Source organism: Falco rusticolus, chromosome 3, assembly GCF_015220075.1.
Source record: "Falco rusticolus isolate bFalRus1 chromosome 3, bFalRus1.pri, whole genome shotgun sequence".
In the NCBI taxonomy this organism is placed as follows: Eukaryota; Metazoa; Chordata; class Aves; order Falconiformes; family Falconidae; genus Falco; species Falco rusticolus.
This window is the reverse complement of record NC_051189.1, coordinates 54,017,960-54,034,409: the sequence shown is the minus strand read 5'-3', so window position 1 is coordinate 54,034,409 and position 16,450 is coordinate 54,017,960. Positions and strand designations below refer to the sequence as shown.

At 43.0% G+C, this 16,450-nt stretch overlaps 1 protein-coding gene across 4 annotated transcripts; it reads right to left on the bottom strand.

Annotated features, from left to right (window-relative positions):
- Positions 1-987: 987 nt before the first annotated feature.
- Positions 988-14,026, bottom strand: AQP4 (aquaporin 4). 4 transcript variants are annotated; one of them, XM_037381715.1, is made up of 5 exons: positions 13,793-14,026; positions 9,121-9,535; positions 8,039-8,203; positions 7,589-7,669; positions 988-4,981 (listed from the first exon to the last, which is right to left on the bottom strand). In XM_037381715.1, exons 1-5 carry the CDS (start codon positions 13,864-13,866, stop codon positions 4,703-4,705), a joined length of 1,014 nt encoding a protein of 337 aa, XP_037237612.1. In that variant the 5' UTR covers positions 13,867-14,026; the 3' UTR covers positions 988-4,702. The 4 variants fall into 4 exon arrangements, with proteins under 4 accessions (XP_037237612.1, XP_037237608.1, XP_037237609.1 ...); XM_037381711.1 differs by having other exon boundaries at positions 13,641-14,020; XM_037381712.1 differs by lacking the exon at positions 7,589-7,669 and having other exon boundaries at positions 13,641-14,024.
- Between the last annotated feature and the right edge of the window lie 2,424 nt (positions 14,027-16,450).

Below are 16,450 nucleotides of genomic sequence, written 5' to 3'. Positions count from 1 at the left end.
TATACAAATACCAGCGTAATTTTTGCTCTAAGTGCTTTAACTTGTGTTGATAAAAATATTATGTCTTTCACAATCACCTCTCTTTGTTGATGAGTATTTTACCACAGTAAATCATTCATTCTCAGTTGCAAACTTTTCCAGACTCCTCTTAGACAGGCTAGCTGGGATTGCATTTTTTCCCTGCATTTCAGTCCTAAACTTTAGGATCATTAAACATATTCAGCAACGACATGATGCATTTTTTTCAACAGATAATTTATTTGCAACAGTAGTGTGAGATACAGTAGAATACAAGTGGGAACCAGATAATTGTGTATTTTTCAGTAGATTATTCCAAAAGCTACATATGCATATTTTAAGTCCTATAACATTAGTTCTGTTATCATGGTGACTAACATTTCAACAATAAGCAGTCTTGTGGAAAAATCTGTGTACGTAGTTTGCTTTACCTCATTTGTCCTAAATTACAGACTGCAACAGTGTGATTTAGATCATGTAAGTGGGTAACAAGTAGTTCAGTCTATATATGCATCTTGTCTATTTAGTAAGTCCTTGAGAAACTCACATACACAGGTTGATTTGAGATACAAAAAACTTGTGCATGGTGTTTTCATCTCTCACCTTGGAAAAAAAGGTTCACAATGTAAATTCTCAGATATTATATTTAGATTAAAGTATTGGATAGTGTAAATGTGTAACACAGACTGCAGATAAAATATTGTAGAGCACAGCAGAAACTGCTCTGCTACCAAGCACTAGAAAGGTAGAAATTTGAAGGCCATCTAGCTTTCCAAGCAGATACTGTGGCAATTAGTAACAATCAGAAATAAAACATATTTTTGAAAAGCTCATATGCATATACACCTGATAAGCCTACACACTGCATAAGATGGCTCTTACTCCTGCTTCCACGGAATGAATGAAAGATACAGCTCCCAAATATTTCAACAGGAGAAGGGTTCTGATGACAACTCAAATGCTGGAGGGTTTCTTTTTTCTTTTTTCTTTTTTTTTTTTCCCTCCTGAGAATAGTCAGAATCTGGGTGACAAACTCCTCAGCGTTCCTGCAACTCGAAAGGTATTTGTGTGCCTCAGTGTAACCACCCTTAGCTTCCATCCTTTCTTTTCTGAAATCCAGTAATTAACTACTTTGAATATGTTTGTTACGGTAAAGATACAGAACTGGAAACAATTGTGCCTTCATGGATGAGTGCAAGACTCATCTGTGTTTTTTTAGGACCCTGGAATGACGACATGCCTGGCAGACTTCCTGTGATCTCCATCCACTGTCATAAACAAAGGACATTTACCGTTTCCCACCCCAACCAAAAAACACTTTACGAGGACACCAAGTTATGTTATGAGGTACTGTTTAGATCTGAAGATCTTTAGGACATAAATCTCACTCAAACAGTATTAAAATACATATTTTAAAATCATATTAAAGCACAAATATTTCCAATCCATGACAAAGTCTTATTATTTAACCAAATGTGGCTATTGTACAGCGATGATACCACTGCAAAACAACTTAGAGAAGCACATACCGCTACATGTCAAAGCTAAATCAGATCCTAAGCGATACTGAAGAAAAACATTCCCTTACATGAATGGTGATCTCTCGTGGTGGGGCAGGGTGTGATGATGGCTGCTCCTAAAGGTTTACTTTAGAGTGGGTCAATAAATTTCAAGTTGAACATGTCTCCTTCCAGAATTAAGTGTCTTGCTGAAAGGCTCTGATTTTTGAAAAAACACAGTTGAAGTCCATGAGAGAAGCCATCAGGCCCCAAAAAAGCTCGGGATCGTTTCCATTGCAGTCAATAACGAACTCCCCCACGAGTCTTGTTATGTGGGAGCAGAAGTAGACCTTGCTTTTTCTGACCAATGGCCAGTGGCATGGAAACATCCTTTAATGTCTAGTGATCTCTATTTTACCTTCCCTTCTTTTCCCTAATAGTTTCAGATGCCTCAGTATCTTATCTCCGATACTCTCTGAGCAACAAGTTCTCCTGGGACTGGTTCTGAGGTTTTGCCACACTTCATTAATACAGAGTGTTTCAAGGAAAAAGATCCTCCTAAGTGAGGTGGGTGGTGCTGTGCTCACACTATGCTCACCTCAGCAGCAGAATCAGGCTGAGTGAGGAAAATACACATCAAGCCATTTGTGTAAAGGACCCTTAAGCATAAAACAAATCACAGCTTCTTATTTAAATAACACAGTACCATGCAAAATTCACAAATTAAGAGCTTCTAAGGACTGTCTTTAAATATAAAAATGCAAACCTTTGCTTAAAAATCCACCACTGCTATATGTATTACTCTCTATCTGTTTAAGCCATGCAAAAGGTTTAATGAAAGTGTCCCTTTAACAAATGCAGAATCTGAAGAAAAAAAAAGAAAAAAAAAGGAAAACAAAGAACAAGAAATAAAAAAGCCAGAACAAATGCCTAGGCCAAAAATACCCCCACAAGTTTTGATCCTTCTCATTGAACCTATTTAGCAAGGTATTTACCCATCTGAGCAGAGATAGTCAGGGGTCTAAACACCACATCTGTGTTGCCCTTCCCCAGCAGATTTAGTCCTTGCTGCAGGAAGGAGCTCTTATGGGCAATTTTACCTTGTCCCTTGCAGGTCCCTACCCATGCTGACACCCTTGAACCTTGATGCCGTCACTGCAGGGAGGCACAGCTAAGGACAAACATCAGCCATTCTATCAGACCTAACAGGCAGCCCCTGCTGTGATGCTGCAACAGGTATGTGATGGGGAGCGTGTCTGGCAGGAGGGCTCACGCATCAGAGTGGGGCTGTCGTTGGGTCACCCAAGGAAGCCCTGTCCTGCACCTGCGTGTGCTACATTCTGTGCCTGGGTGGAATAAGGGAGAGATCACGGCCCAGCTGCAAATGCATGAGGGAGTCATGAATCTCACACTCAATACAGGGAACTTGTGCCACACTAACAGGCTTTAAGAGAGGAAAAGTGAAACTTGGAAAATGAGTATGGCAGGGCTTGCTGGGACTATACAGTGCTGCAAGTTGGGATAGTAGAATAGCCCTTGGATCACACTGCACAGATTTGAGGGTAGCAGTGGTTTATTATCTCATTAGAAACATCTAATTCCCTGTAATAAAGATTGCATGTAGAGTGTCAAAGAACAGACAAGGCTATTACAGTCCACAGTCAGGAGTAATGCTTTTTTTCCCCACTTATTGCTAAATAGGCAGGAGTAGCTTTTCAATTTCAAAATAAAAACTACATAATTACAGTAATAATACCATGCTCCTGACTGCTCTGCAGCTGCATATTGTAAAACTCAAAGCCACTGATCAGAAACAAAAGCAGTAAGTCAGTAACAGCTTTTCAGAAATGTTCTTCTAGGGTGATTATGTCTGTCAAAATACTTCTATGAGGGAAAGACTCATTACTGCACATATCTCATGTCCCCTTCTCCCTAAATACCCTGCAAGTGCTTGCATGTTTTCCTAACAACAGATAAAGAAACCTTTGCCAGAGGTGTAATTAAGACTATATGAACACTGGAACAATCATGGATCCCATTCAAATAGGCATCAGTTACAGCAAAAAGCCAGAAGCAGTCATTTTTTTATCATCCATTATAAAAAAATATTTCCCAACCAGTGTTTCAATACAGCTAAATGTTAAAAACCTTCTACATTACTAATAAATTAAAACCCCCATATCTCCAACCATCTTGTAAGAAAGTAGGTAAGTAATTTAAGATTTAGTTTACATAAATTAGCACAGAGATGTGTATTTGAACAAGTGCACTGAAAACAGATATGCCTTCTTGTCTTCTGATATCTCTCGAGTTATTGAGTAACAGGAGGGCCTTTATATCCTTTGTACAACTTGAGAGTCTGCTAACACTAAATGGTCAATAGTCAAACCCCAGGAGAATGTTTCACCAGATAGACAATGACAAAAGGGACCACGAAGTACGGTCAAATGCTTTGCAGCATTATTACAGTAGACTTCAACATTCAATTTACCGTGTTTACTCTTGGGAAGGGATGAAGGTAGTATATTTATACTGCAAATCACATAAGTGAAATTTGATGGGTTGGTAGAGTTCTTATTTTTTTAACCTACTAAAGTATCAGGTTTTCAGAGGTAGTTCGAAAGGCAATAGTGATGTACACGATTAAAAACCATACTCCTTTGCTTGACTGTGGATAAAACTCTTAAATACTGTTGGTGCTCTTCCTGAACCTTGCAGAGGACACTAAATGGATAAGATGTTCTAACTGGAGCTGACAACAGCCAATTAAGTGTCAGAAGAACAATCTGATAAGTAGGTCTTCATGTCTATAGGCATTTCCCGATATGTCTTAACTGTCAATCTGAATGTTAAACATCTCTATCTCATTATTGACTGATTTATTGAAGGAGAACGCTTTCGTCTCTTTTGGACTTCGGGGTTGCACCAGAAAGAAGGAAAGGAAAATACTAGGACCAGCGCTTAATTTGGAACAATAGACAGGGAATCCTAATTATAGCAAAGTCCTAATCTTTCAACTGAGCAGGTGTATGGTTTGGTGACACCACTACCATGCAGCTTCCCACACCATACCTTTTAAGAAATGGTAGATGCTCAGTCTAGAGGAGATCTGTTTCTTTAATAGGTGGAAGGATATCTGTGGATGTGCTAGCAGGCTGCTCTCTGCTTTCAGTGCTTCTTGCTAGTCATACAGAAGACAACACCTCGCTGGATGGATCTCTTCCCTTCTTGTCCTCACCCCTGTCAATATCAATCACATGAACTATGCCAGATTTCAGGATCAGGTCATCGGTCTCCACGTGGCTCCTGTTATCGTCCACCTCAATGTACTTCCCTTTGGACGGCTGGGTAGCCTTACTGAAGACATCTTTAAAACGGCGTTTGAGTTCAACGTCTGGGCAATAGACGTACTCATAAAGAGCACCAGCAAGGACTGCTCCTATTATTGGTCCCACCCAATATACCTGCAAAAAGAGGTGAAAAAAAGACAGGCGTTAAGCTCTGGAGCAAATAAACAAGCCAGGGTCTCAGAGAAAAGCATACCACTACAGACTTACCCAGAAAAGTTTCTGCAAAATGCCCTGGCCCAATTGTTAGAACCAACTCTCCAGAAATGCAAGGCCACATGGCTTTCATGAACGGGGATGAAATATGCCATCATACCAGTTTAGGAGGCAGAGAAGTGTAACTGCCGTAGGTTTCACAGAAGGTGACCTGGAGCTCAGCAGTTAAGTGACTGCTCTAAAAATCACATATGAAATAGGTCAAAAGGCAGCCTCTTAGGTAATTAATGGCATCCGTCCTAGGTTGCTTTTTTTTCTTTCTGCCTCCTCCCAGTCTCTCTCACATATATTTCATCCCCTTCAAAAATAGTCACCCTGAATCCAGTCACCTAAACCACCTTGCATCCATAGGTGTGTCTTTTCCCTAAAATCTCCTCTCATGCCAGTATTTAGGGAATCACCAGGACCCCGTGGAGCAGCGTTGAAGAGGGACCTATGTTGACATGTCAGTGAGGTACAGTTACTACTTCCCTGATGCCTGAAAAAGATTTCAGTCTACAATGTTCTGGGGCAGACTGGCAGAGCAGCAGCGAAGCTATGGACACCTTCCATCGACAGACATGCAGACATCCTCTCTGGCTGCCCGACCTCCTCCTGATACTAGAAAGCAGCTTTTGCCCCCACTTTATGGAAGATTTGAAGATTTAACTTATTTTTTAAAAAAATTTGTCTGTAAGACAAAAGTAGAGGTTCTTCATCATCCTTATTTGGATCAACCATAGCTATAGCATTTCTTGAGACATAAAAGATCCTGGTAGAGTCATGTATGACTTGTCAAATAGAGCTCTGTAGGCAAATACAATATATAGTTGCTCTGGCATAGCTTTCATTTTAAACTAGCAGGGATAAGATGATTAAGAAGCAGGCACACATCTTCAAAGGAAATAGTTTTGTCAAGTTTTACTGATCCATCTCTTTCCAAGAGGCCTCCTCTAAATTTTCATCTCTTGTTGCCAACCTTAGACAACATACATAGACTGTTTGCTAGATGGTGCATGAAATCAACACCAATGTCGAAAACTGATTTTCTTTCTGCATTTTCACCCAGGGTGACACTGAACTTTTAAGGAAACAGAATCTTCCCTAGTGTATAGACAAATACTACTGCAGTATTTCAGACTCACATTTCCAAAATCATCCAAATTTGGGTTCTGATCCCACAGAATCTAACAGGCAGTCACCTACCTGATTGTCTAATTTGAGTAAGTACATACAACCGACACACACAACTTTGTAGGGTACCTATTTATTTCAGCATGACGTGCAGCAGATCAGTAACATTAGTAGGTGCAGAAGCCCACGGGCTTCTGTCAATGGCATGCCAATGTCACTGCTCTGGAGGAAAAGAAAAGGCCATCTTTCCAAGCAACTGGGACAGTAGTTAAGCTTCTCCTACAAGTTTCTCCATGGTACATCTGTTTATTGTTTACAGCTTCAGTTATAAGTTCTAGGCTCCTTCAGAGTATGGATAATTAATCTTGTGAAAAACTACAGCAGTTTTTCGTATGAACAGCCATTCACTGACAACTGGGTAAATCTGCCTCAGTAGGGTAACACTTGGGAACAAAGTTACACATGGTATCATGTTTGCAGAATTGGAGCCTTAGGGCCTGAAGACAATGCTATTTCTGTTATTAGCTGCAGTGGGAGCAATGTGGGCTTCATACTTTAAAAATCAAGAAAATCCTTAAATGCACTGTAATATGCAGCTCTTACAGTTAGCATTGAAAGTGTCCCTAGAAGTGCTTTCCCTGTCTATAATTAGGTGAGGCTGCGCTGCAATCCATCTCTCCCTTATAAAATGTGAATTGCTTTTTAATAAGTTTAATAATGGGATGCTATAGAAAATCACTGCATCATTCACAACCTGTTTATCAAATTGTTTCCTGTGCAAATACTCCTAGTTAAGCTGACGCTTTCAAATTGAAGCAGGTAACATCTGGTCTGGTCTACAAAGACCAGACTGCAACCCCTTCATCTCTCACTCCGGGCATTCACCGAGGCAGGAAACCTCCCCGGGGAACCAGATCACAGAGGGTCCCTGCTCTCATTTTCTATGTCTGCCCCAGTTTGCTGCAGAACCAGGTGAAACGTGAAGCTGACAGAATTACTTCCATAACTTCTCACCAGCGTGACCGGGGGGGTTGCAATCTGCCTCGGAGGATTTTTCTTTCTAGCAGTTCAATTCTTTCAGTCTCACTGGATTGCTTTTTTTTTTTTTTTTTTTTTTGGTTTTGAACTTTTTGTATGGTTCCCTTTCTACCCCAGCTACTACCTCCACAAAACAGCCCCCGAATAGCAAGACGCTATTCCAATGTGCTGCGTACTGCACCACAGTCCTGGGCGAGGAGTGTAACTATACCTAAGCCTGTGGCAGGTCAGCGCCTGCCTTCCTCAGTGATGGTCTCTACGGGACATCCTGGGATAAATAACTAAAAGCAAATGATGCATGAAAAATCCTGATAGCTGTTTGTCGCTATGGTGAAGGACTCATGAAGGCAGAGTTACCCATTGGTTTTCCCATCTCCCCATGATGACAGCAGGTCCAAATGATCGAGCAGGGTTCATACTGGCACCAGTGTAATTGATCTAAGGCAGAGACAAAATGTTACCTGTTATTAAAGTCTTGAAGGTAGTTAATCAATTTCTGTTAGTCCTTGTACTATGGGACACCCTGGTTTTGTATGGCTTCTCATCTTGACAGCAGGTATTGTCACTCTCCTGAGTCTTACCACAAAATTAACAAAGTCATCATGTAAACAGGCAGAAAAGTTCTCATGCAACACCCTACCCAAGGGGACCCTCCTGCTATTCCAAAGGTTTTTGGTGTGGATCCATGCAGAATATAGCAGCTATACAGCTATAGCAGCTATAAAGGCCACAGAAGTTTCCATTTACTTCTGAAGTAGTCATAAAGGGAAAGGGGGTCTATTTTTTAAGGAGAAGCCATTAACTTACAGCAAATAAATGCCCAATTGCAACAGAAAATCCAATTGCTAAAGCTACTGAACCAGTGACATCACTTCGTTTTGAATCACAGCTGGCAAAAATAGTAAAAACCAGCTGGAATGTAATTATCAACTCCACCAGGAGTCCATGGCCAGCGGAAAGATCTCCGTGTACCTGGAAGAAGGGAAAGAAACACCGGAAATGAAGAAAAGGTGATTTCGTAAATCAGAAAGCCACCACAGACATTAATTGTATTTCAGTGACAGTTATTTCTAAATGGTACAGAGTGAAAAGCAACAATGAACTTTTAGAGGTACAGATTCCCCTCCCACACTTTTCTCCTCCTTTTTTTTTTTAATTTTAAATTTTTTTTATTATTTTGAGAGCCATGGAAAATTACTGCTGGACTGAGAACAGAAGGCTTAACAGTAACATCCAACAAGAACTTCAAAGTTAGACTGCAGAAGTATAGTTTATTTTTACACAGGGATTTGCAAATGCTGCACTTCCCCTTCACCATTTTTTTTCTTGGGAGCACTGTAATTTACTATTCAATTATAAATTCATTAATTAGCCCTGACTTAATTAATTTAAATTTCAATTAAAAATTAAGCAGTGTGCGGCTCAAGTGCATTTTTAATAAGTCCTGCAACAGGGCTAACTGATGGCATTCCTTATTAGTTTAGAACAAAGCTGAAATCTAAGCCACAATCTATTTCAAAAGTATGTCATTTTAAGTTGATGTTTTCTCAGCCCCCACCATAATGGCATAGAATTAATTTCCCCCTCCCCAGCCCATATAAAAATGGCATTTCACGCATATATTATTTAAATTTTGTATGTAAATTAACATTACCTGCTGTCATCAGATTTGGGGAAGTTCTAGGAAAAAGAACTTCTATAAAAAGAACAGCTTTAGATATTACACTGCATAAACCTATCCTAAAGAGAGCTTTAAGCCCTGTCTAGATGTTGTAAATAAACCAGCAAGCTCCCGAAATCTCTACTTGAGCTCTCTTTATGCTGCGTGACACTGATTGTATGTTCTTAGGCTCTAAGTCTAGTTGAAGAGCTGGAGGAGAAGCGATTACCGCAGTGACTCCCAGGCCTCCTATGACGCTCGGTGGTGTGACGAGGTAAAGGATGCCTGCGCCCACGATGGCTCCCAGGCACTGCGCAAGAATGTAGAAGACAGACTTGGCGAGGCTGATCTTCCTCGTGCAGACCATTGCCACGGTCACAGCAGGGTTAATGTGGCCTCCGCTGATGTGTCCAAAGCACTGCACCATGGTTGCAATGCTGAGTCCAAAGCAGAGGGAGATAAGGACCATGTCTACAGGCAGGGGCTTCTCTGCTCCACCCCAGTTGATTGTGGAGCCCAGGCTGAGAAGTACAAAAATGAGCATGGCCAAAAATTCTGCTGAAACAGCTTTCCAGAAGGGCTGAGTCCAGACTCCTTTGAACGCTACCATGATGCTCTCACACTTACACAGACGTCCACACTTACTGGAAAGAAAAACAAAGCTTCATAAGAAGTCACCAAGTAAGCCTTATGCTCTCCTGTTGGGGGTTGCTATCCAGCAGACTATCCAGACAGAGAGAAGGCGGCAATGCTGAGTATCCTCAGGCTGGGACGACCACAGATTGCACTTTCAGAGCAGACTGCCCTTAAAACATAACCAGTGTTTTGAGTGTCTGTAGGACAGGGGGTAATTAATGACCCCTTGCAATAAGTCTGTCTGTATAGCTTCAGGTCACAGAAAGCAACTCTGTATCTTCTGAAGTGAGTATGAAAATAAGCGTATTCTTCTATACCAGCTGACATCTGCCTGACTTAGAGTCTGTACATCCCTTCAACATACAGTGGCCTGTTGACCATCACATTCATTAAATCTGTGGGTATCCTCTTTTTCTAAGCAAATCTGTACTTTTCAACAAAACAAATTTGATAATTCAATAAAAAGCAGTATCTTAGTCAAGCCCTAATGGTTTTGATAGCAGTGTAGTGTTAGGAGGTTGTCCTGGGAGGTGTAAGAGAAGTTCTGTTTGTTTGAACGCTCACACAAACCCATATTTCAACTTATATTTATGCAAAGAGCAGTTTCTTCACTGTGGATGTAGAGTAAAAATTGAATTCAGCCAGAAGAATAGATGCAATCCTAAATTCTGAACTTTAAATCCATCACTCAATCAATAAAGCACTTTCTTTTGGGCTAAGGGTGCTGAGTAAGCTGTGGAATAGAGCAATATTTCTGCATGTGTGGTGTGTAGAACTGTGTGGCACAGAAAGAAATGTCTTGATTTTCTTCTCTGTCTGGAGAGTGTATTTATTAGTCTACACTGCCTTCCTGATGAGTTACAATTTTGCTAGATGTTCAGATACCTATGAAAGTGGGTCACCAAAGAAAAGTTATTTGTGATATTAATAAATTAGGAGAATAAGCCAAAAGGGAAGCATTTTAATGAGTTTCTAAGGAATGCTAACAAGATTCTTCTCTAAAAACAAAAGCAAAAAACCTCCAACCCCTCCAAAAAGTAGAAAACAAAAGAAAGAATACTCAGCTGCTACATTTGGGAACAGAATTTCAAGTGGAAGACTGATGAATTTATGCTCAGTTATCTAAGGTAACTGAGCTACAATGCATATTTAATGTCACTTACATCAGAAAGAAGCATAAAAGGCATGTCCGCCCTTTTCAAGTTATTGCAAGAGGAATGGTCCATGAATTTCTTAACAGTTGCAGTGAGTTAGGGAAAGGCAATTTAATCCTGTGACTAGAGCAAATAATTTGTTTCCTTGTCTCATTTCTTATGCTAATTTACTGCGTATTTTGGATAGGTCATTTGAACTCTATCTCAGTTCTCTAGACTCTCAAATGAGAGCAAGAATTACATTATCTCCTGCAAATGGTTGTTAAAAAGTGTCTGTGAAGTGATCGGAGAGGCATGAGTGGGACTTGCTCTGCTGGAGAAGAACTGAAGCCAGAACTCAAAAGAGAATAAACTCATCTCCAAAATCTTCTGATTTGGGTCGGACTCGAGACAAACAGAAAGATGTTTTTGTAAGATCTGATATTAACAGTCAGTTAACGACTATCTAGATGAGACTTTTTGTTCAAAATGGCTCCAAAATCATTGCCTCGCCCAACACTGAAGCTCACAGGTATTCGGTCATCCTTACCTTTGAACCCTATGCCCCGATTCTCACTGAAACCTAAAGGCTTACCTCTGGCCCTTACTACTTCCTCACTAATAATTCATTTTAGTGGCCTGAGAAAAGCTCGTTTTCACAGGGCATGTCCCAGGTGACATTTCATACAGGAATGAAGCATATCCTGGAGCCCATGGAAAAGAAACCTGCGTGCACAGGTAAGGGAAGCAGCACTCATCCACCCTTTCACCCCCATCTCAGTTGGGATGCAACCTGGATTTCCCTGATTTTTTGCTTGCTAAGCAAAATGCAAGCCCTGGTGTTATATTCCACACTTCTGCAAAATTTCCAACCACCAAGGGCACTATGGGGGGAATGTAGGTTTCTGGAGCATGGGAGAGACCTATGGTCACTCCTATGTCTGAGTGTCCCTGACCATCTCTTTCTGTATGCAGAGAACAGTGAGATCTCCAAATTAATTACATTCCTTCATCCTGTAGAAGTGAGCAGAAAAGGGTGTTTGGTATCAAAATCGTGCACTTAGCTTCCCTCTAGCTGCGGAACATCTTGAAAGAACACATTAAGAGTGAATGTATGTACAAGAGGGAGATGAGGATCCAGGAGATCACACCTTCTACTGAACTGCTGCTGGGATTGTCTAGAAGGAGGCTGCTACCATTTATGAAAGGCAGATCTCGTACTGCTTCTCCAGCTGAGAGCACATCCCATCAGTTCAGTCAATACTATTTACAGCCCTGAAAATGCAAAAATGCTGCATGCAAGCCAAAAGCGTAACTCAAACAGAGAAGCTTGCTTATCAACATAAAGTTTCTGTTGGTCTAAAACAGCACACTACGTGGAAAAAAATCAAAATATTAGAACTATACATATAGTCAGCCATACTTTGATAGTTAATGATCTACACTTCTATTTTTAATGCATACATGTTTCTCTGAAGCAGCCTATTTTTCTATGATTTCAACATCCAGCAAAATACCTAGCTGTCATGGCCAAATTTTTCTTTCAAACTGCACACCACCTTCTCCACTGTAAAATCCTCTAACACAAGCTCAATACTGTGTTTGAGCCCTGAGTACAGGTTTTCATTTAAATCCGAAGGCTATCTGCAACTTAGAAATCAACACCATCTCCAACATCCATTATTTTTTCAGCATGCATTTAATTTAAAGGCTTGAGATGAGACAGTGGTGTCTGTACCAGGTCTGCAACCAAAACTGGGACTTCCCAGCAACTAAGATTGGCCATCAAAGTTGCAAAACAATTTTTTGGAGGGGTTGTTGATTGTGGTTGCTTCAGATAAATACAAAACACAACAGAAAAATAGAAAGACACTTTCATGTTATGGTCAACATAAATTTGAACTGTGGTCATGCTTGGAATTCGCTGGTCTGCGCTACGCATGATAGAGTGGACTGTGTCTGCTAGGATGTAAGGTGGGTTTTTACAGGTCGCGTTGCCATCAGGGCTGCAGGCATGGTTATGGCTTCAAAGCCGTAACAAAGTAAACAGTAACAAAGGCTTCCAGTGCAAAAGTCAAACGGTTTTTTTAAAATCCTTCCTTTTCTAACTACTATCATTTCAAGGAGCAGAGCAAACGGCCTGGATGCGGGCTTGCAGCCAGCCGCTCCACACGACACTACTGTCACACACAAGTTTCGTGCGTGCGGCGGCTATTTACAGCGGCACCTCCGCAGCAAGCTCACGTAGCTCCCGACCTCCGCCGGCACCGCGGGCTGGAGCTCAAATGGACGTCGGGCACCCGCTTGCCAGCGTGGGGGGAGCAGGGCGACAGGCTGTCATTGCGAGCCCAGTGCACGGCGGCAGGGCTTGCTTGTCACCGCTTCGCCTCATTTTCCACGGCGCTGTTGAATGAGGGACTGACACGGGTGGATCTGCAGGGGGTGGGGAGCGGAGGTTGGGAGTGCGGTGCCGCAGCCCGGGGGCTGTGCGGGAGCTGGGCTTTCTGCACGCACGTCTCTCGTCGCAGGACCGCAAGTGGCGAATAAAACGACGTTTTAGGGTGCGGACGAGGAGAGGGGTTTGCAGCCCGCTGCACCCCACCTCCCCCCCCGCCTTTGCACCTCGCGTGTTCGAACGCAAGGACGACCGAAAGGCTGCGGTAGCGCCTTCGGGGAGGGGGAGCCCGGTGCCCTTGGAGCCATCCCTCGGTGCAAAACGTGGGGGAAAGGCAGCACCCCCGAGCCCCCCGCCGAGCGACCCGGCTGCGCGACTCCTCGCCGGGCCGGACAGCCGGGGGTTCCCCGCGGGCGCGGAAAGGGGCGCCCCTCCCGCAGCCGCGCACCCCCCTCCGCTCTCCCCGCGGCTTTCCCGTAAAGTCACCCTCGGTTCGGGTGGGCTGCCCCCTCCCGCCTGCCCGCCACCCCGCCTCCCTGCCCTCCGCCCCCTCCCTGCGCGCCCCGCGGAGCGCCGCGCACTCACCCGCGGCGCGGAGCGGCCGCTCCGTCGCTCATGCCTGCCCGGCGGGCGCGGGTGAGCGGCGCGGCCCGGGGTGGGCCGGGGGCGCGGGCGGGAGGGTGGCGCGGCTCCCGGCCCGGCGGCTGGCCAGCGCCCGCCCGCCCGCCGTCCCCTACCTGCTGCTCCGGCCGGCCGCAGGGGACTCGAGGAACTGCCGCCGGAGCCCCGGCCGCGGGTCATTTGCGATCATGTGAATATGCAGATTAATTCAGGGAGTTCGCGGCTGCTTATTAAAAGAAGCAGCCAGGGTCGAAGCGAGCCCACTGCGCTGCAGCAGCAGCGATGGGGAGGACCCAACGGTTTCTCCGTTTCTTCTCTGCCACGCACTGTGGAAGGAAAAAAAGTCTGAGCGACTCCACAGCCGGGGAGCTTTATCCACCAAAAATTCCTACTAGTCCCTTACTAGGATGCTACTGGTTATGAAAGAGGCAAAGAAGTTTTATTTCTTGGAAGTGCTAAATTCAGCAAAGTTTTGCCTAGTGTGGGAAGCCAATGGAGGCCACTGAAAAGAACTGTTGAAATTAGATTGTGACGCTGTTGAGGAAACTTAGGTGGTCCTCACCTTGGAAAGAACCCGATGACTCTACAGCACAAAAACAATCCGATGAAAAAAACAGCCCTTCACGTAATAAGAAAAAAAACGAAGTTGCCTAAGTTTCCAGGCACAATTACTTCATTAGGGAATGCGTAGAAACTGCCTCTTGGAGAAGATGGGTGAAAATGGGACAGAGTGTCTGGAGAATCCTTTTTCTCCACTGACTTAGACCTTTGCATCCAATACAAGAACCTGCGCATAAGTTAGGTAGAAAACATTTTAAGGGATGTGTCGCAAGTGTCAAACGAGGTTAAAACAGCATGCAAGAGAAACTGCATCTACCGCTGTGTATCCATGTAGCAACAGAGAAAGAATCAAAGTTTGGCATGATGATCAGCCAGCCTGTATGGGACACACTGTACCAGCTAATCCTTCTGACCATTAGGAAACAGTGAAAAATGTGAAGGACTGCTTTGGGCATGGAAACCCTGGACAGAAAGTCCTCTTTTAGCTTCTGCTAGAGGTTTGTAGGTAATAATTTACACCAGTGAAAAGCAAGTATAATGTATAACACTATTTGTTCTGGATGACCTCGACACATTTTTACACACAATAATAAAAAAAGTAATGACCACATGTTAAATACTATCCATCACAGTTTATGGTAAATGCAGGTGATCATAAGGTACAAATGTAAGTGTTTCTCTCATGTTTGCCTGCTCTTCCCCTATAGCCATGTTGTAAAGGATACCAAGAGACTTTCACAATTTGCTAGCAAAAGAAAAACAGCTGGCTGGATGTTTTTCTTTCTCATTTTCAGGCTTCGCTTCATTTGCTTATGTTTTGACCTTAGTGTAGAGGGGGTGCAGCCATCATTACACAGCTCCGCTCTTTCATTTGGCCCATTTGGTTTTTCAATCTATGCTCTTCACAACCTGCTACAGTGATTCCAGAAACTTCAAGTACTGTCTTATTGACACATAAGCCAATTGTATACTTCGTATACTCACAGATCAACATTTTCTGTTGCTGCTGCAGGAGGGGTTGTTCACAGTGAAAGAATTTCAGTTAGAACATTCCTCTACATACTTTTTGTCCCTGTTCCCTTTTCCCCTCTGCCAGGAATTACTGTAAAAATGCTCCTTTTTAGTGCTCTGCTTCAAACACCTGTGGCTTCCCTTGATGTGGCTTGAATGTGCCACATCTTTTCCCACCTGCATTTGGCAAAGTCATTATCTGATTATTTCAGCCTTCTATACCACGGCTACTTCTGTCATACAAATCCTTTCCTCTGGTGTTCCAAAAGCTACAAAAGGCACCCGTACAAACCTCAAATTTCTTTCCAGTTTTGGAGCTGGCTCTTTCAAATCAGGGCTGAGTTTGCTTTCATAGCTTTGCCCTGACAACACACTTGTTCTTTGTCACCTTGCAGGCTCTGCTCCTAAGGCCCACTTGCTTGTTCACAAACAAAATTCGCTGTTTGTGAAAACCAATAATTGCTTTTCCTTTTCTTGCAGGTAGCTTACATCTGCTCTTTTTGATCTGCAGAGCAGGTCAGTGCCACACGGGGAAGCCAAAACATTAATGGCTTCTGTCACCGCTACCGTTCTTATTGTGATAGATATTCTGGAGGATTAGACAAAGGTTGTGGCCACATAAACAGAGAAAGGCAATGCTTCAGGCACAAACCTGGAGGAAACCGCACTGTGCCAGCTCTGATCAAGCAAACAGACAATGTTCTTTTGGAAGCACAGAAGACAAGGAAGACATCCCTTGAGATGGCACTGAAAAACAGACAGATATGTCAGTGTTGGGAGTTGGGACCACATAGGTTCTTTTTTTTTTCTCTTTTTTTTTGATTATATATTTTCATCTTTATAAAACCTGGCTTAACTCATTTTGGGCTTCTGCCAAGGACAAAATATTCCTCCTGCTGCTATGCTCAACACAGTTAAGGAAATAACTTTAAAAGCATATATATGAAAAATTTAAAAATGCTGTTAAAGCCCAATCTGTGTCTGAGGAGGGGAAAATGTGCAGTGGAATCCTTTTGTGCCTCTGCTTCTCCTTCACTGAACATAATGACTGAGTTTCTACAGTCATTTTTAGGGCATCATGAATTAAAGATCTCCATGGGAATGTAAGCCATGGTGAGAAGATGCTGCAACATGTAAGACACATCCCTGTTCTGAACATGGACTTCCCAGACAGTTGAAGCGCCCTGGATCTGGGTTTTCAG